Source organism: Dermacentor silvarum, chromosome 9 (genome assembly GCF_013339745.2).
Source record: "Dermacentor silvarum isolate Dsil-2018 chromosome 9, BIME_Dsil_1.4, whole genome shotgun sequence".
Lineage (NCBI taxonomy): Eukaryota > Metazoa > Arthropoda > Arachnida > Ixodida > Ixodidae > Dermacentor > Dermacentor silvarum.
Window position 1 is genome coordinate 74,211,240 of NC_051162.1, and position 20,846 is coordinate 74,232,085.

The 20,846-nt window shown below is 45.8% G+C and overlaps 1 protein-coding gene across 5 annotated transcripts in view; it reads right to left on the bottom strand.

Annotated features, from left to right (window-relative positions):
• Positions 1 to 20,846, bottom strand: part of LOC119464789 (uncharacterized) — an 85,706-nt gene that overhangs the window by 57,018 nt on the left and 7,842 nt on the right. For 3 of the 5 annotated variants that reach the window (XM_049655901.1, XM_049655904.1, XM_049655903.1), the window contains one exon: positions 3,355 to 3,419. The exons of 1 other annotated variant lie outside the window; for it this stretch is intronic. In XM_049655901.1, coding sequence (XP_049511858.1) covers positions 3,355 to 3,419 — 65 coding nt within the window. Of the gene's footprint in view, positions 1 to 1,977; positions 2,068 to 3,354; positions 3,420 to 20,846 lie in introns of all 5 variants that reach the window. One more of the 5 variants, XM_049655902.1, reaches the window with a different exon arrangement.

The window sequence follows — 20,846 nt, forward strand, 5'->3', positions numbered from 1 at the left end:
GGGGGCATGCGACGGAGCTTTTTTTGTTCGCTACACACGAACTGATGGTCGGCTTAAACAGCTCCGCTATTAAAATTCACCGACGATTACGATAGTCCCTAATGTGAAATTTGAGCACCGCTCTATACGCATTTTCATTCCGCTATATACAGGCTGGCGTGGACAATCCGTCTCGTGCTGCACGTTTATGTAGGCTCCCTATGGACGTTGCAAGCAGGGCGAACTACAGCACGACTGCCTCGCTAATCGGGAGATCGCGAGAGGCAGCGCATGGGTGACGCGTGGGCGCAATTCACAGCAGCCGCCGCAGACAGACCTCCGCTAATGAAGCGATTAGTTTCCATATCTGCAGTCGGTAGCGTCATCGGTGAATACACGAAGCGCTCTATTCTGGCGCCATCTCGTATATCCATCGTCGCTCTAGAGCCCGTCTGGCGCGGCACTACGTTTTTATTCTCAGGCTTTCCACGTCCTCTCTTCCTCCGCTTTCCGCCTCATGGTTCCGCTGCACCCTCCTCCATCACTTTCCTTCTCACACTTTCTTCGCTACCGCCGTCTTTCATTCCCCGTTACGCTCTGCGTTCACTCTTTGATATTTCGCTGTGTTACGCTTGGTTATGATGGACGCCGACGCTTACGCCCACTGCAGGAACGGGCGGGTAGGAGCTGCGCTCTAAAAATGCAACGAATTCACGTACGATTTGATGCTCTAACGGATGCAGTTTACGGAACTGTGATACCTTCTTTTGGTGCAAAGCTACAGATTTGTAAACTTGTCGCGTCTATTTCTTGAGACATACCAATTTTGAATGTCCCATTTTAAAGATGCAGGCCTTAAATGAAAATTTAGGTTGCAGCCGTCACTACAATTTAACTTTTTTACCTGAATAACAATAAATTTCTTTATAATTGGCCCAGTGGTTATCTTTGAAAAACGTTTCGGCATTTACATCTGCTTGAAAAGGCCGCATCGGAGTCGGGCCAGAGTTAGAGTTTCCTCTTAAAGTGGCCCTGACTACAAATTCTCCATCATAAGTTATGCATTGCATGCGGAACTGTACGCGTCTCACAGCAAGCGGCCAAAAAGTTAGTGCATTCTGTGCAGTAGAAAATGTGTATTTCAATTTTTTAATGTCGGAGAGGAGCCGTAAAGCAGTCTGGTGACACTGAGTGGTGACTTAATGAATGGGCACCACCTAAATGGTTCGCTCGGGTAACAGAAGCCGGACTCGATGGCCATGCTTTTGTGTATTGCAAACACCGGAAGTGATTGCATGAGCTCGAAATGCGTCATGTCAGCTGTGCGTCGTTTCGTTTTTGCATTATCGTCTGGGCGTATGTCTGTGGTTTGCGACTGCTTTTTTAGTGCGCAAGTGAAGGAATTGCTGGCACAATTCAGCGGCGACACGGTTGTTACGCCGCTGGGTGCTAGGGCGTGCGAAGAAAGACGTCTCATGAAGTCTCGAACTTCATGAGACGTCTTCAAGCAGACGAAACTTCAAGCAGACGAAACAGAGGTTGTCCCTCAGTTCCTGACGTCACAACGCCTTGCCAAAATGGCGATTGCCGTCTTTGGGAGAGGTTCAGCGGCAGCTATTCGAAATTACAAGTTCGGTTTAAGATGTTCACTGCGAGCCCAGTTTATTTTTTGTTCTTGTTGACGACATTGGGCCCTCTACTCTTAGTTACAAAGGAAAACTGAGAACAGTTGGACGACGATGTCATGACGCTTTTAATCGCAAAGAAAATACACACCTCTAGCGCAAATACAAGTAATGACATGCAAGTTTCGTGACATGCAGGTAGAAATTTTGGGGACCATTTCCATTAAAAAAATCCGCGGGCTGTCCACGGCCTCGTAACTGTCTTTGTGACACTAGAACTGCCGAAATATCATATATGATTTTTAAGTTGATGTAGCGCTCAGATTAAAAAATTGTGCACTATAAATAGACATTATTTCTTGTAATAACATACCAAACAAGGTGTGCCGTCAGTATGCATGCCTCTTCTCCAACGGTTACCGCCGTCCGTGCACGCATAGTAGCATGTGGTTCTAGACGATGACTGGAAAGAGAACATTACTTCCGGTCTCGATATGATTACATCCACACATTAAGCTTCAAGAGCTCCCTACATTTTTTTATTTAATGAATCAAGAGCACGAACAATATAAACAAGCGGTGTTCTTTTATCTGCGTGACAGGAAGCTTGCAGCAGCACTCTTTTAGGAATTAGTACTTATATTATATACAGGTACCCACACTTTCTTCATTCGCCACCTTAATAAAACAAAATGTTAAGAAGGTGTGGAATATGCAGGTAACAGACCATAATGTACATAATGTCTTTTAGGCTTTTTCTCGAAGATATTTAATAATAAAAGGCATTGTGTTGAACACGCAGGCGTGTATTGTTAGAAAGGAATTTACCATAAAGAAGTATTCCAAGAACGTCTGAATGCATACAATTTAGGTAAAACGAAGATAATATAAAACATTTGAGGAGCGTGGCTGTATATATATATATATATATATATATATATATATATATATATAATTTGTAACCATACGCCGTCAGTAAGATATGTGCCTTTTGATTTCACGTACTTTTCAGTTCTTCCTATATGTGAAGCTGTTTGTTGTGCACCACAGAAGCTTTCGTCTTTTACTAGCAAAAATTATCAACCCTGATTTTCTCTTGTAATATTCAATTTTACCTGTGTGTAGAAAAAAAAGCATGAGACGGCTAGCCGTCTCATGTTTTTTTTTTTCGATACACAGGTAAAACCTTTGCGAGAACCGGTAAACCTTTTTTGAGAACTAGCATCATCTTAGGTATAATTGAAGTTACATATTGGCCTACATATAGGTACATATTGAAGTTACATATTTACATTTATGAGCACCTACTTCAGAATAGAGCAACTGCGGATAATTCAAAGTGCCCAATGTATTTTATTGCTCATGTTTCAGGTCCCGACATTTTTAGCATGATACGTTACACGAGTTCTATTTGCGCCTGCTTAGAAAAGCCAGACATATTCTGTAATACTCTACCTTCAAATGCTAAAACATAGATATAGATTTCAGCTTATGCTCAGAATTTAAGTGTTTGTGATTGACAGCAACATTTCAAGTGTCCTAATAGCCTGGATTAGCAACAATGCAGTGTCACCTCTTTGTTGAGCCTCGCTACGCTGCGATAAGTGGTGGGCATTGTAGTGAACCTTCACATGCACCAATACGCAGCGCCGTGACTTTCAGGCGTAAGCTGAAATCTTTGCGTTGACAGCTACGCTTTTGAACTGACGTATTGACTAAAATATTGTTGGAAATGTGTTGCTCTTCTTACTGTGCTAAGGATTACCCGGCAGTCATATGATTGTGCATGGGCGTTGTTTGAAAAACACTGGTTCCCTGGAAATCAAAGAAAAAGAAAGGGTACATCAATTAGGTTCCTGTTTCCCCCTAAAGGCGAGGCATAAAAATAATACTTGTGTTTCACGTGAGAAAGCAACGGCATGGTAATCAGGTATACCGCGTTGCCGGACTGGGGAATATTTTGGCCACCTGAGGTTTTTTAACGTGTATCCTATGCATATGCACGAGCGTTGTAGCATTCCACCACATGAATGCGGCCAGCATGCCCGTGGTTGAGCCAGCTGTCTCGCTGCGTAACACAACAACTTCTGGGCTACCGCCTCTACTAAAGGCAAAGCACTGTTAGTAGCAGCAAAGTATTAACAAACTCGAAGTAAGGAATATACTCTTACAGTAAGTGCCGTTTCAGTTAACAAACGCTTATTAATTACACTGCAAGCATGCGCATTACGCACGCGCAGGCAAACATGAACAGATCTCAGGCACAGACCAATAACACTGGCGGTCACAGAGCTGGTGTGTTCAAGATCGCCGGCCGCGGGGAGTGAATGTTTCATTTTTCCTCTCACATCACCCAGACCCGCCGTGGTTTCTCAGTGGATATGGTGTTGGGCTTCCTGAGCACGAGGTTGCGGGATTGAATCTCGGCCACGGCAGCCGCATATCGATGGGGGAGAAATGCGAAAGCACCCGTGTACATAGATTTAGGCGCACGTTACAGAACCCCAGGTGACCCAAATTTCCGGAGTCCCTCACTACGGCGTGCCTCATAATCAGATCGTGGTTTTGGCACGTAAAACCCCATACTTTTTTTTTTACTTCACCCTGTCTCGGAAACTTCAGATTACGGTACATCAGACAGTAGGTACCCTGTAAATACAGCACACACGTATTCACCAACCAACTCGGGTCATCTTTAGCCTTTGCAGCCACTGCAGATCTACAACATACGGTAAGTGGGCCGTGCATGTGCTCCACCCCGTGGACCGCCGCCCAGACACGGAAAGACTAGAGAAGAAGCCGCGTGTTTTCCTTGCCTGATGTGCGCTTGATCATGCGACGTGCAACATCGGAACGCGGAAAAACTGCGCGCATGAAGCCACCATACTTCTTAGCTCTCACCCTGTCACACTTTCCTTCATACCCCGAGCATACGGCTTACTGGGCGCTTATATATAGTCTATCGCACTTGAATTTTTACGGAACATCACGGTGGTGAGGTCACCTAGCATGAAAATTTAACTGGAATGTTTGTTTTTGCCATAGGAATAAAATTCCGTGGTATCAACATGGCAAAGAAAAGTTTCTCGCTCAGCAGGCCAGTGAACTTTAGCATGTTACGCCAGTCATTGCGAAAAGCGCCATACAGTGGCTTACAACCTCTTGTTAGACGTACTTTCAAAGCATTCATGGTCTGCTCTGAAACCTTGAGCTGGAATATGCAACAAGGAGTAGGGGATGACGTCGCGTAAAAACGAATAATGTTACACATTTAGTGCATATATGAAGTGATCTATTTCACCTTCTCTCATTTGGGCACGTGATCCTAATAAGAGAATGCGGAAAAGAAACAGTCTGACAATAAACTGGCTTCGGTGCGTGTAAGAATATGTTTTTTTTTTCTACATTTACCGTTTTCTCATGGCATACGCATTTATGGTAGGCTTTGCTTCGTACCTCCTTCTAATAAAGCAAACTGCAGGCTTAGAACGCCCAGCGGCTAGCACACCGACATGGTGGCTAGAGGAGTAGGTGTGCCGACCGACCAGTCTGTGTCGTAGTTCACCGCTTTGCCGCATCATGACGCAAAACATTGCCCTGCACTCAGTAGGACGGTATCCAGCGGAGCCTATCGTTTGGCATTTGTGACAGACGGTGCGCAGAAAGTGAATTACACAGAGTTAAAAATGTCATCTGTAGCCGTCAGTTTGTATAGGGAGGCGGTGCGGGTCTGTGTTATTGCGTGTTTAGAATTTGGCGTGTTTAGAATAGAAGTTTCTATGATGAAAAATTAGGCGGCAAGCTAATCTCCAAGGCCGCATCACCAGCGACTACTGTAATTAGTGGCAGTTTTTCTGCCTAGAAGTTCAGCACGCACACTTAATTTGTTGGTCTAAGTTGCAAGTCAAGGGGCATAAAGCTGCATTGTTCTATGTGCCGGAAAGGGCCGCAGCGGACACTAGTTGGGTGCAAATAATTCTCTTAAGCAAGACCCCAAGCACGAGTTCACGTGATCGGCTAAGATAGTCCATTTCTATGAAACGGTCCCACAGAAACACACGAACACGGAATGAAACAAGCGCCAGTGTCATTGCGTGTTCGTGTTTCTTCTATGCCACCGTTTCAAAGAAATGAATACTTTCCAACTCACCCATTTGTCAGATCGACTGAGAGAAGTTTACCAAATATAGAATCATATGGTGCTTTCGTTCATCTGCATGACATCGTGTCCAAGAAAAAAGAGCGATCCAATGCTTGGGACTGGTCACACAACGCGCACTCGGAGTGATCACAGCAACAAACTGCGAATGAAGCCTGGGCACATTGTTACGACTTGATATCTGTGCTGGCGCTTGGGGAGCTCATCACTGCGTAGATGTCTCATCTCACTGGATCCGCCAGTGGACGGTTATTCATCTGGCTCGTTTTCTTTTGCGGCAGATAAGACTGTAACATTATCCTTAACAAAGTTCAAGTGGAGGCATGTGAGTGTTTATCTAAGGTACCGACGGTTGATCCTAACTAGTGTAGTAAACTGTAGTCAGCTACAGGGCAGTCAGCTATGGCGTAGTCAGCTGTCGTCAGTTAAATGTAGCCAGCTACAAGGCAGCAACATTTTTTCGCCAAGATTTAGCAAAGGCGCACGGCATCAAAGCTGAATTATATGGTAGGTGTAAGTTCAGGTTCAAGAGCAAAATTTGGTTCGTAGCGGTTCTAACCCACCGCGATGGCTCAGAGGTTATGCTTGTGTTAGTGAGGATGAAGCCCGAAGTTCCACTACCTACCAAGCCAACTGCATTGCGGTAGGCTAGAAATGTGAAACGTTCATGTATACTTAGGGTTAATTGCATGTTAAAGAACCCCACGTGGTAAAAAAAGTGTCTTGAAGTGCCAGACAGAGGCGGCTCTTACAGCCAGAGTAACAATTGGTTCTTCACCTTGAACAGCTCATAATTTAATAAAGCGAAAGCGCTTCTTTGCTAGGTTGGCGAAAGCACGCACCCAGCTGGCGTCCGCACAAGGCGTCCGCAATAGCCGGGTCCAGAAAGCACGTGACCTCTCCCGCCTGAAATGACGCCGGCGCCAACAGCTGCTGCAGCAACACTCGTTGCGCGCTGTGCTCAGCCGCAGCAACTACCTGCCGCCGCGGCGTAGTAGAGGGAAATCGCCACAGCCGTATGGAAGAACGAAAGCGCATATGAATAGTTGGCACGTTGCGTAAGCACGTCGGATCACCTATACTCGGATCACAAGGCCTCAATTGTGTCTATGTACTCCGCCGCATGTACGCCATCACCGGAACGACAAGAGGATGATGACACCGGAAAATGTTAAATAACACCACGCACAACGCCGTGCTGGTCGTACTATTACGTATACCTGAGACTTGTGATGCATACTACCTCGACGACGAAATAGAAGAGGACATGTAAAGTACTGTCTACACCCCTTTGTTTGCAGCAAATCATGTAAATAAACACAATTAGGTCTCTCACACTGCCTCATTCTTCATGACAAAACTCGGCAACACCACTTCGCAGCATCTCTCCGTATAAACAATTTAGCGAAAAGAAACGCTTTGGCGTTCTCACTTCATAAGGATCTGCTTAGGGATCCTCTGCAACTCGTTTTGATTCAAATTATACCTGGCTGTAGCGAATTAACGAAAAGACTACGTACTAGGCTGCAGCCCAACACTCCAAGATTACCCCACACCTATTGAAAACCACTAAAACTGCAATACTTGGTCCTTGCATATAAGCTTACAATAATATTCCAAAATTGCATATTTTTTGACAATACCAGAATTTGTCATGTGGCTTCACGTGTTCTGCTTAGAACAATATTTTAACTGTACTTCTTAGTTAGAATCAGCGGCACTGATATCATCAAACACGCCTCTTGTGTACACCGCGTACCGACGACGAAGCGCGCAGTATCCGCATTCTGATGACAGCAGCGCCATTTTTGCGACAAAATGCGGCGAAGTGGTGAAGTACACCCGGTTGGCACACCTACTCTTCTAGCCACTATAACACTGACTTATGCATGGCCAGGGTTTTCTAAAGCAGATGTATATATTTGCATGTTCTCCCTTCATGTTGTGATGTACCTGCCGGGAAAAAAAAAACCCACGTTGCATAAACGATAGAAAAAAAAATGAAGAGTAGCCCGAACGCCTTTAGAACTGTTTTGTTGGTTTTTCTTTCTGTCGGTGTGAAGTTCTTTTTTATTCTATATCATGCCCCCCCCCCCCCCCCCGCAAGTTACCTTTATGTTCAATATATGAAGAGCTTGCATTGATTGCTTTAGAACTTTCCCGCTTTAGGTCTTGATGCAAATGGCTCGAATGAAGGCATCACGCGTGCTAGTGGACAAGTGCGATGGGTGCTTCTCTGATCTTCAAGCCACGCTGCACCATCAGCTTTCAAGCTTCGTTAGGACGCGCGAGGACACCGATGAAACTCCACAGCACGAGGATATATTTTACCCTCAATCATGGCCACAGGTGAAAGAGAAGATTCTTACGGTACTCAAGCTTCATGACAATGTGGCGAACTGCTGATGCCAGCCAACTGCGTGATGTGCGGCGAACTGGTGTCTTGTTATTACTTCAGTTCGGTTTGCCAGTAGGGAGCCTTCGACGTTAGAGTGCGCCTGGCACACAAGTGGTAGTTCTGTGACTTCGGAGCACGCATGTGCAATTGGGAGCCAGTTGAACGCAGACTCCATTTCCACTAGCATACTGCTCAGCTCGTTGTTCTCCTGGCAGTTCGTGCCAAGAACTTTACCAGGTGCTAATTTAATGAATTGAATCAGGTTTCCTTACCAGCCCGTCCGCCATGGTGCATTCGGAATGATAAATTGGCATAATTGACAAGTGGCTGGCAAGAAATGACAAAAAGGGTGCCTTTAATTATTGTCAAGATATCTTGCTGTCCTCTATTCGCCTTCTTCAACGTGAAAATGAGCGACTGCACGTACATAGGCACTCGTTACAAACAATAAACGCCCTGAACGCAATTGAGAATGCTTTAGAGTGAAGGCCTGCAGTCTTTCCATGGTTTACTTAAACCCAATTGCTGGGGTATTACGCGCCAGAACTACGATTTGATTGTGAGGCACGCTGTAGTAGGGGAGTACGGATTAATTTAGACCCCATTAGGGGTTCCTTGACGTGCACCCAATACACGGGGGTTTGTTTCACTTGGCCACCATCGAAATGTGGTTGCCCCGGTCGGGATTTCATCCTGCGCTTTCGGGCTGTGCAGTGCAATGCCATCACCATTACGCCATCACGGCCTGTTTTTCGAGGTTTATTTGTCTGATTGTGGTGCAAGTAAACTGTAAAACTTTCGCGGACTTTAACCAGCGTATTTCAACGACATTGTCCAAACAATGCCAGTGCGCCTTCGTAATTATCAGTCTTGTGAACTTATGCCTTTACGGTAAGATTGCTGGAGAATTTTCATGTAAATTAGCGATCGCTTTCTAAACACGAGCTCCAAGGCGAAGTCGTTTCTTGACGTCCAAGCATCGGTAAATGTCTTGTAAGATGAATCGTCTCTAGATAGTGCATCCGCGTGACAGTTCATTTATTTCTTAAGTGAAAGTGTCGTTTTGAGCATGTCGTATCAGAAGTTTTTCGTCAAGTTCAGCTCTTCTGTAATAATTTGTCATGTATGTATTTTGCATACCAGAAACTAAAGTTCTGTGCAGTGAATGCTTCAATACAACGCAGCAGGGCTCCTGCACGTCATTGTTGTTCACTACTTGATGATGTGTATGCAGTAGAATGTTCGTTGCTTGCGGCTCTTAATATGCCTAACAATTTACTAGTTTGGTCAATTTCATGTTTACCCATTCTGAAGCATGTATTGGCCGCTCCACAAATCGCGGCTCTCACGTAGAGCTTTCGCAGACACACATATAATCATCAACTGACGGTCGACTGACAGTCGGCAAACTGACAGTCGGCACAGTCGACTGAATTTGGCGCTCCGTGACTGTAAAAGTTACAGCATACCATATTTCTGGTGTACAGAGCACGGCTGTTAATACTAAAATTTCCGGCCTTGTTTTTTATACTACGGTTAGTCTTATATATGATATTTACCGTATTGAAGATGGATAAAGATGCAGTAATGTGCTAGATGAAAACCACAGTCCATCAACCACTGCAGACAAGCACGCTTGCAGTAACCCGGTCTGATACGAACGCAAGCAGCGAATTGCAAGATCAGGGAGGTTTGCCGGTGACGCTGTCACCCAAATGGGCCGAGCTCTTCGATAGTGCGTCGGAAGACGAGGATGTGAAAGGCTTGGAACAGAAAACGTTCAATTGACTTGAATACGAAAAATAATATTGTTCATTCAAAAAATGTTTCGGAATCTATGTCTTGGACTTGCGAATCAGGGGATCGTAGGAGTTGACCGTATCATACTCGAGCAAGCAGGGCATTTCGCGACAAAGATATGTGCATGTGATTCCATTGGTATCTCGACACGAAGTAAGTTCCTTTGTTCAAGATGTGCGTCTTAAATACAATCTTTTCTCTAGGAATAGGTGTTTTTTAAGGTGCATACTATACAATGGTGTGACGTATACACCGAAAAATACCGTAAGTTTATTTTTATTTGATTTATGCCACTGGTGTTTTTACTTGCGGTGGCTAACCCTAATGTAATTTAGCGTAATATGGGAATGTGATCAAATTATTGAAGTTTACGTGTCTTTATGTACCCCTTTATGTAATTCCTAAGGAGAAATAAATGACATGAATTGAAAATGAATGCTTCCGCGTTGCGTGCAATAACTATACAAAGTCCTACAATGTTCTCCAATAGTAAAGCAAGTGAGACTCTACATCAACTGCGCATCCCCACCTTGTACGCACTTCATGGGTTCGAGCTTTGGTAAAGTTAATTACTTTATGGTTATGACATTTAGCTTTGGAACACTTAGCGTTACCACAACAAAACTATAGTGGTCGATGGCTTCCTCATAAGTACCGTATAAACCGGATTATAGGTCGAGTGGGAATATAGGTCGACCCCCTAAGTTTAGATGAAAAAAAGAAGAAAAAAAATGAAACGACCGAAAATCACCGATATACATTTATTCTCGAACGGCACCGCTCACCCGCCATCGGAGCCGCCGTCTCATTCATCGGAAGTGTCGCTATCCTCAGAAGACGACCGCTTGTTGCTGGCCTCCTCCCACTGTGCGTCGTCTTCAGTACCATCGAGAGAGTTACTAATGCAGCATTTCTTAAATGCATTCTGCACCATCACGTCTGGCAAAGAACGCCAGGCGGAGAGCACCCAGCCGCAGACGGTTCCAAGCGGAGGTCTCTGCAGGCGTCCCGTCGGCGTCTTCAAGTTGTCCGCACCCGGTCCTTGAACGGCTTGTTCAACACGACGTCGAGCGGCTCCAAACAGAAATGTTGGGACAGGTCGGACGCAAAAGCACACAAAGAACACGGCAACGATAAAAAAATTCATGGAGGAATGACCGGTATTGGCTTTGGATACGGCCTTACGAGGCTTTGACAAACACACACACCACATGTTGCCAGACGACGACTCACATTCGGCTAAACACCGCTATATAAGACGAGGGGTGACTTTAGCTTGATTTTTTAATGAAAAAATCTCGACTTATATTCCGGTTTATACGTATGCACAAGCTACATAAGTTCTCGGGTTGTCAAAAAAATGCACTTCTACAGTTGTAACGTTTCCGTCACGCAGCTTCCCCACGAAGCGAGGTGTCTTGATTCCACGAGCATAAATAGATTAGCACACCGCTTTTTCCTTATTTTTCGACAGCCGCAGAGATGTAAGGATTACCGCAACTTACTCCACACGACTACATCGTGCGAAAAAAAAAGTAAACGCTTAACCTTGCACTCGGCCGCGCAACGCTTGAAACAGCGAAGCTGGGGTGCTATGCAGGATGCCCCGAGTTTGGCGAAACTCGGGATCTTCACGAGCTCTGGCGACGCCCCAAGATCAAAGAACAAATGATAACAAGACGAAGTTTGTCCATCGGCACGCCTCCAGTTTCATTGGTTAATCTAGATTCACTCTGGGTGGCTATTATCCCTTGGGCGTTGCCATATGGGCGGTCGACAAACTGGGGCTCACGTGATCATACGGTCGGTGCATGGTCGTGCCTTCTTTCACTTGTTTGTCGTTCCACCGAGTGCAATACAGGCACAAGCAAGTTATAAAATAAATTCATTTAGTACAATAATATTAGTCACATTAACGTGGGTTGTAAGCATTTTAATGTTTCCACGATGTACACGGAATGTGTATTAGACTAATTTGTATTTAAATACGTTTCGCGTTATGCCACGAGTGGACGCTCGCCCCCCTCTTTTTTTTCTGGATTCGATTGGCACGGCTCGATACGTGCTTGCTCCAGCATTTCCGAGCACCGATTGGTGTGCGCTTGCTTTTCTCACTGGGTTTCCAACAGATCGCTCGTTGCTCCTTTGCTCTAGATTGGATTGGTGCGGCTCGCTACGTGCTTGCGCTCCCATTTCCGAGCAGAGATTGGTGTGCGCCTGGTTTTCACACTGGGCTTTTAACAGATCGCTCGTTGCTCGCGCTAAAGAAAAGCTGCGAGTAGCGCGCGCATCCAGCTACAAGACGAAGTGAGCGTCGGCTAGCGCATAAGTGGTTTGCCGTGCGCTTACCGTGTAAGCACACAGTAATGCCGGAAAGCACACATACAAGGGTCAGAAAACTACGCTTTATTTTCTTTTACTTTGCGATACACCTCCATACTGGCAAGCGTCGAGCGATGGCTTCTAACAACCGCAGGAAAGAGTCTTTGTAGTGGCTAGCCCGAGCGATCCGTGGCTTCTAACAAACGCACCAAAGGGTCTTTGCAGCGCACGTGGATGTTGACTGCCACCACATGCATCCCAGGTGGGACTCCATCATCGGTGCAGTTACCCTGTACCCATCGCTGACGAGGGAGCGCTTCACTTTTTGACAATAACTTTCTTTTTTTTGCGTGTGAACGCCCGTGATGGGGTCCACAAAGTTCACGCTTTGGTTGACTGTCTACCAATGCGGATTGAGGCATAGCCCCGTTAGCATCCACTAAATTTGGGATACATTTGTATGCGGCCAATTCGTCACTATGAATAATGGTCCCCGGTTGAACATTGGCTGCAATAATGGCGCCTAGCGTCGCCGCCTTTCGTCGGTCGACTTTGAAAGTCGCAGCACCCCTCTGGTCGCGCAGAACATGCCGAAGACCCATGGGCCCCCAACTTTAACACCGCCGTAATTTTGGCGGCTTGCGGAAAGTTGTCGCCCGTCATTAGGCGGCCTCGATTGTATACTTTTGCTCGCCGCGAAGAAGGCACTCATCAATTTGCGCTATCTACCCGGGGTACCAAGTGGAGGTCGCGCCAGCAGCTCGTCCCTCGCGACCTTACGGGGGTAGTTCGTCCTGTCGGCGATGGTGTGCTCCTATAGAGGAAACAAGTCGCCGGTCATCTCCTTCAACAGCCATATGTCTACGCTTTTGCTCACGCAGTACGTGAGCCAAATCATTTGCCGCCTGGAGAGGTGGTCGTTCGGACGGCCGAGGCGGTCCGTGTTGGCGAAGTAACGTCCTTCGCCTCTCTGACCGTGCAGTGCAGCTTTACCGTGTAACTGCGAAAACTGATTTCGGCACCTGTTGCATCGGAAGGCAGCCCGGCTTCCATTCTGAGTCTTCCAATATAATGTGACCACTTCGCCTACGCAGGTTGGTTGGCCCGGGTTGAACCCCAGGTGCTCGCAGGTGCCCCAGTACTCCGATGACGACGCCGGACCTGGCCTGGGGCTAGGGCGCAGTGGACGAGCAGCGCTTGAAACCGGAGAGAGCCGAAGCGATCGCACGAACTTATCCTCCGCAGCCTAGTCACATCAGTCTGTGCTCGGAAAGCATAATATGCCCGCCACGCAGTCTCCGCAGACAAGGGCGTTCGCCTAACTCGTCACACAGCCAGCGCACTGACGTTTTGGAAAGGCAAAAACGACGCTGAAACTCTACGTCGGTCATGTAGCTGAACGGGTCCAGATGGTAATATTGACGCTTGCCGCCGCTGGATGCGATGACACAGGCTGCTGCTGCCGCCGCCATGCTCCCGAGTTTAACTCGAGGGGGGTTTCGCGATGTACGAGTTTGGCCCGAGTTCGCGTGTCAATCAAAACCATACGTCACGCCCCGAGCGAGGCATGTAACTCTTGTGCGCGCCCACCACGGTTGGGCCACGCCCAACTTATTTTTCGACAACAGCGACGTGGTGCGGAACTGAGAGGCATTAACAATCTTGACCGGCGAAATAAAACACGCACAACGCACTGTCATCAGTGATGTACTCAGCACCACTATAAAAAAAAAAGCGTCGGCTTTCGCTGCCTTATGCATATGTCTTCTTGCGCTGTGATGACCCCACAACACGGTTCATTGCCTGCGTTGTGGCTACGTAGCGCACAGCAAATAATTATCCGCACGTCACTGTAGCTGCTTGCAAGGCGTCGATGCGCCGTGGTGGACGACGATCTTGAGCAGTGCGTAGTGTTTTGCAACGACAACGTATCGCAGCTGTCATTTAAGATGGCTGCTCTGTCAATGATATAGTGCAGCAAACACGGTCAGCGGTCAGCGCAAACACACCCAGTGCAACGGCATTTTGTCATCACAAGCACGGCACACTAAACAATTGCAACACCTTCCTGCGTTCGAAGTCTAATTTCCTAACTGCGCACAAGAGCCCTCACCCACCAAAATGCGATTGCTGCGCTGTCGTTACGATATCCATCTGCGATCGCTATTAGACAGTTTTAGTTTAGCGTTAGCGTAATAGCGGGGTTACGGGAAATAGCGTTACCGTTCCGCAAACGAACTTTGCAGAAAGAGAGTTTTAGTATAGCGTGATAGCGTAGTTTACGTGCGGGACGCTATTCCATTACGCTTTGAATTTTGCATACACAGGGCACCTAATTCTATGTGTGTGTGCGTCCGGAAAGTGCGATAGGCAGCGCAATGGAAGCCAGGAGCGCGTTGTATTTTTACTTAACATGTCCGTCGATCTGCAACGAACCAGACAAGCAGTACAAGCTGTCTAGCATAGCCTCCGAAATCCTCTCATCTCAGAGGCCATATGCCGTCGTCGCGCCTATCTCTCGACTTTAGCGACAGATGGCGGTCGCATCTCAGAAAAAATTTTTCTCGTTAGGCTTAGGTGCGTTCGAAACGAGAAGCGATCTCGAAAATTCCTCAAGATTAGCCATAACACTCTCTCGGCGAAGCGGCATGAGACTAAGCAAAAGCCGTTTACGGAGTCATTTGCTACGAACGAAGTGAATTCTACAAAAACAACGCCAAATTCAGTTCGAAGCGGGCGACCGGGACCGCCGCCATGTTTTACGTACACTACGTACACCACGCTAACACGGTAACGTTAACTCTGAGAAATAGCGTGCGCACGGTAAACGGTATGGGTCGGTTAGCGTTCTACGCATGCGCACTTCGATCCCGCTATTCCGGTACGCCCGCTATTCCGGTAACCACGCTAAACTAAAACTGTCTATTAGCTCAGCAGCAGAGGCAATCAGCAAGCACATTGGAGTGAACAACACACTCAAATTCTGCGCACATGCGCACGGAGGCACCTTCAATGGGCAAGCGGTGACAAGCGACGAACTGTGTCGCTGGGCAGCACGCTCGTGTTCGCAATGCATCGCGGAGACTTCGCGCACGCAGATAAACTGGTGCATTTTCATTGTGCTGCGTCACTACGGACCCAGAATACCGCACAGCCATTTTGCAGCGACAGCCGTTGCTCCCGTCTCTATGGCTAAAGTGTCGTTTCAGTTGGTAAAGCGGCGGCCTTAATAGCCGCCGCAGTGAAGCACCTGCGGTGAACAGCCATGCCGCAGCGCTGCGTTGCCAATCCCCTATTAGACAGGGAATGGGCAGATCGTTGTCATGACTGACTTTATCGAACATAGCACTGCAGCGCCCCTGGAGACTGCTCACCGCATTAACTCCCTCGTGCGTGTGACCCTCTAGAATGTATCCGCTTGTAAGCTTTCGCCTCACTGTCGCCACTCGCGGCAAAAAAGTACAAAATTTAATAATTCATTATATGTCCGTTTGTCATCACAAATTTACAGCATTCAAAACAAAAAAACCGATACTTTAAGAAGTAAAATGTTGGTTATTTTATTTGTTGTATTTCAAAGTATTCGATTGAGGGAAAGTATAGGTGCAAGAATGCACCGCATGTGCCCTGTTCGCATTCGACGGAGGATAGAAAGATAATGCCAGAAAAAGGAGGCACGCCCTTGACGCGCCCGAGAAAGGCGTGGCAAGCGGCTCACGGCAAGTGTGCAGATAGACAGCGGGACAGTGACGGTATTCCGAAATTGCGATAGTACGTTGATAACAATACGCGGCGCTGGCGCGTTTTGTTGCGCAGTCCTCTGTGCTTGAAGCGCGGAAGCACTGTGCCGCGCAGTGTGCGCTCATGTTGTCATACGCGGATTTATCTTGACATTTCTTTTTGCCTGCTGTTATTGCACGTTCCTTGCTATCTTCGTTCACTGACTGCCATCGAGCAAACTCGGGTAAAACTCGGGTGAACGAGAAACTCGGCGCATCCTGCATAGCACCCCTGGGGCGAATCTTATAACAGTTCCGAAAGGAATCGGTTCGGTTGCCCTTACGTGATTGGTCAGAATTGTGGTTGCATCAGCGGCCGTCACAGACAACGGGGCGGTACCGCAAATTTTGAGCACGTCACGCATCTGTCAATCATCTTCAAAGCGAACCCGTCGTCGGCCATGAGTAGAAACGGCGAAGAGGCAGTCCGCTTTGGGTACCGTTGCAGTGGCTTGGCTGTTTGCTTGCGACCTTGGCCGTGCACACGGGCCGTGCCGCCTCGAAGACTGGCGGGGGGGTGCGCGCGCGCGCGCGTGCGTTGATTATCTCTAAGGTATGACTGGATACACATGAAAACACCGCGGCGCCCCTCATTCTTTGCCTCGGGTTGCTCTCCCGAACCCGTCAACGACTGGAGCTGCTAGACGCGTTTCAGAGCTGACAGATCAGGAGTTTCGGCGTGATTATCGTCTCTCAAGGGGAACCGTTCGATGGCTGTGCGACGACATCACAGCATAAGGAACCCACTTTAAATATTTCCGCACAACTGATGGTTTTTCGGAATCAGTGGTTGTGGCGGCGTGACTGCTTCTAATTATCGCCTTGAACTCTGTACAGGTTGGTGCTTTGCCAATCCTTTCTTTTTTTTTCCCTGTGCTCTGTCGTAGCCACTGCCGCTGCTGCCATTGTGTGTTGCGATTGCATCTGGTCACTATGCCTACAAATGCTGAATTGGCAAAGGAGATAGACGCTCTCCGTTCTGAGGTTGCGGCCATGCGAGACAGCCTTCAGGCGTTCAATGCACTTTACGAATCAGTCAAGACCAGAAATGAAGCTCTCGCAAAGGAAAACAAGGCGTTGAGGGACGAAAACAAATCAGTGAAAGATGACTGCAGGCTATTCTCGCGGCGGCTTGCTGACGTTAAACAATATTCACGGGCGAACAACGTCGAAATAAAAGGTATCCCGAAGACAGAAGGTGAGAGCTGCCTTGCTGTCGTGCAGGCCATTGGCGAGAAAGTTGGCTGCGCAATTGCTCCCAGTGATATAGACATAGCGCACCGTGTACCGGGAAAGCAGGGCACACATATTATTGCGCGGTTCTGCTCACGGTCAAAAAAAAACAGACTTCGCGGTAAAAGCAAGAAAGGCAAGACTAAACACAAGAGCTATTGGGCTTTCTGGGAATTCAGTTGCCCCCATCTACGTCAATGACCACCTGACGCCAGAGAATAAGCGACTTTTCGCACAGGCTCTTGAGCTGAAAAAAGCTAAGGGATGAAAATTTCTCTGGACAGATAATTGCATTATCAAGGCCCGGAAATCGGAAGATAGTAGAGTGCACCGCATCTCTGGCGTGGGTGATCTTGCCGTATTTAAATAACTTGTCATCGTACGCACCTGTTAACCACTTCAGTCGCTGTACAGAATGGATTCGTCCATATTTTCATTTGAACGCACTAAAGCACTTCTCAAGGACAATGCGTCTGCATTCTCTTTAATTCATTTTAACATCCGGAGCCTTCGCAAACACTACGATGATGTTTGTGCTTTCTTTTCAGTCATCGATCACACGTTTTCATTCATATGTTTATCAGAAACTTGGTTGACCTCACATGACGGCGCCTTGTACGGAATCCCTGGCTACATATCAGAATATTGTCATCGTGAGGATAGTCGTGGTGGCGGTTCAGCTATTCTTGTTGATTCTACTGTACCTTATCGACGGCGACTTGACGTGTCATTAAGCACACCACTTTGTGAATCCGTATGCATTGAAATTGACCATCATCATCTGCCAATGACTAACCGTAACACCGTCATTATATCACTTTACCGATCACCCTCTTCATCATATGCAGAATTTTGCGCAGAATTTGAAGTAATGTTAAACAAGTTAATTGAAGAGAACAAGAATGTAGTTATCTGTGGTGACATAAACATTAACATTGGTGATCAACACAGCCAATCCTGCTCTGAATACGTACGCTGTTTTCTTGGTTGCGGCTTTTCGTCAGTAATACGTACTCCAACTAGATACGATTCCAATACATTGATCGATCACATCTTGGTTAGTCTGCCTACCGACGATATTACAGCAGGAGTGTTGGACTATGCTATTACGGATCATTACCCGATATTTTTGTGTTTCGGGTCTAAAGAGTTCCACCGTATTAGAAATAACATGCGCACTACTTTTGATTCAAAAAAATTTTTGGACACCATTCGAAACACTAATTGGAGCGAACTATATCACGAAAATAACCCCGAAACTGCATTCGAATCTTTTTCAACTAAGATAAGAGAATGCATCAGTCAGTCTTCTTCTGAAATCACGGTTAAGCAATGGTTTCGTACGCCTAGGAATCCTTGGATCACTTAGGCACTAATGAATTCTATAATGAAGAAAGATAATCTTAGCAGGAAGGTCAAGGCAGAACCGTTTAATCATTCCCTAAAGTGTCGGCTAAAAATTTATTCCAATATTCTGAGAGCTGCTCTGAGGCACGCTAAACGGGAATACTATCAAAATAAGATTAGAAATAATTGTGGCAACACCAGGCAGAAGTGGCAAGTAATTAAAGAATTTCTTAACAACAATGAGCCTAAAGCACACCCAGCTGCCATAACTCTTAACGAAAATAGATACACGGATTCTGGTTCCATCGCTGAAGTTTTCAGTTCACATTTCAGTGCCCCTGTAGATACTAATAAAACCACTCAATCGGAACTCACACTGCCAAGTCTTCCACGTACTCCTCAATCTTTCTTTTTGTACCCCACGGCACCAGATGAAGTTAACGATATTATCTTATCATCAAAGAATACTGGCCCAGGTCTCGATCAAATTTGCGCTTCCAAAATTAAACTTGTATCAAATGAGCTTTCACCAATCTTAGCCTATTTAATCAATAAGCTTTTTTCAGCTGCTGTGTTTCCTCATAGCCTGAAAGCAGGTAAAATTATCCCGATTTTTAAGAAAGGTGATCGCGAATGCTCTAACAACTATCGCCCTATTTGCATTTTACCTTTCTTTAGTAAAGTAATTGAAAAACTAATCTACATCCGCTTAATGAAATACTTATCCAAATTTGACTTATTATCTGATGACCAATTTGGCTTCCGTCCAGGTTTTTCAACAGAGGTTGCACTAATTACTTTCACTGACAGAGTTAAATTGGCAATTGATGAAGGCCTACTTTTTGCAGCTGTGTTCATTGATTTTACTAAGGCCTTTGATACAATTAATCACAACATTCTCTTTCATAAACTTGACTGTTACGGCATATCTGGACCCCCCTTACAGCTGATTAAAAGCTATCTTACTAACCGGACGCAAGTTGTTCAAATAAATGATTCATTCTCATCTCCAAAAATCACTAACGTTGGCGTTCCCCAGGGATCGATCCTGGGACCCCTCCTGTTTTTGTTATTTATAAATGATTTACCACTTCGTTTGAAACACACTAATGCTCTTCTCTATGCTGATGACACTATAATTTTTACCACACATAAGGACCCACTCATACTACAACATTCACTAAACATCGACTTAGATAACGCTCTTTCATGGTGTGAATCGAATGCATTACGTATCAATCCAGCGAAGACTAATTTTATGGTGTTTCATTCCCCACAGTTATTGCCGAACATCTCTTCATTAGCGGTGACACTTGATGGACACTTCATTTATACATCTGCTTCCACAAAATTTCTTGGTGTAATATTAGATAAACATTTGAAATTTAGTGAGCATGCTCAGTCCTTAACTCAAAAAGTGTCTTTAGGTATTCATGTGATTATCAAAACACGGCCTTACTTTTCAACCGAAATCCTTCTTTCCTTATATTACGCATTTATTCATAGCCATCTGTCGTACTGCCTATCATCATGGGGAAATACGTATTGGTCGCATATAGGTCATCTTGAACGCTTACAAAAGCAAGCTTTAAGACTTATCACTTTCAACCCATTTTTATCACCATCAGCCCCCATTTTTCGCAGTCTGAATATTTTGCCTCTGCGTAAACTTGTTAGCCACAAAATTCTTATAATCATGTTTCGTGTTTTAAATCATGAATTATACATTTCTAGTTTTTCTGATGTCACTCTTCTAAATACTAACAACACAGGGTTTTCAACTAACCGTAATCTACTTTTACCCAAAATACGCACAAACTATGGTCGAATAACGACAAGATTTTCATGTGTAACTCTGTGGAACAAGCTACCTTTTGACTTGAAATCATGCACAATGCACTCATTTTGTAAACGTCTTAAAATCGAATTGTTAAACGATTTGTGACTTTATTGTTTTCTTTAGATTTCTTTGTTTGAAGCAAATTGTCATTATTACTTAAATTGCCCTACTCTCTTTTTTTTTCTTCTTTTTCTGCTCTTGTTTTTTTCGCACACTTCTATATTTTGCTGCAATTTCGCCACTGTTTGCTGACCAATGAATTAATCCTCTGTTTAATTTTTGTTAGGAGGTCCCCCTGACAGTTTTTACTTTGGGACCTCTGATTGTTCAATCACAATGCAAAACGAATGTATATAACAAATGT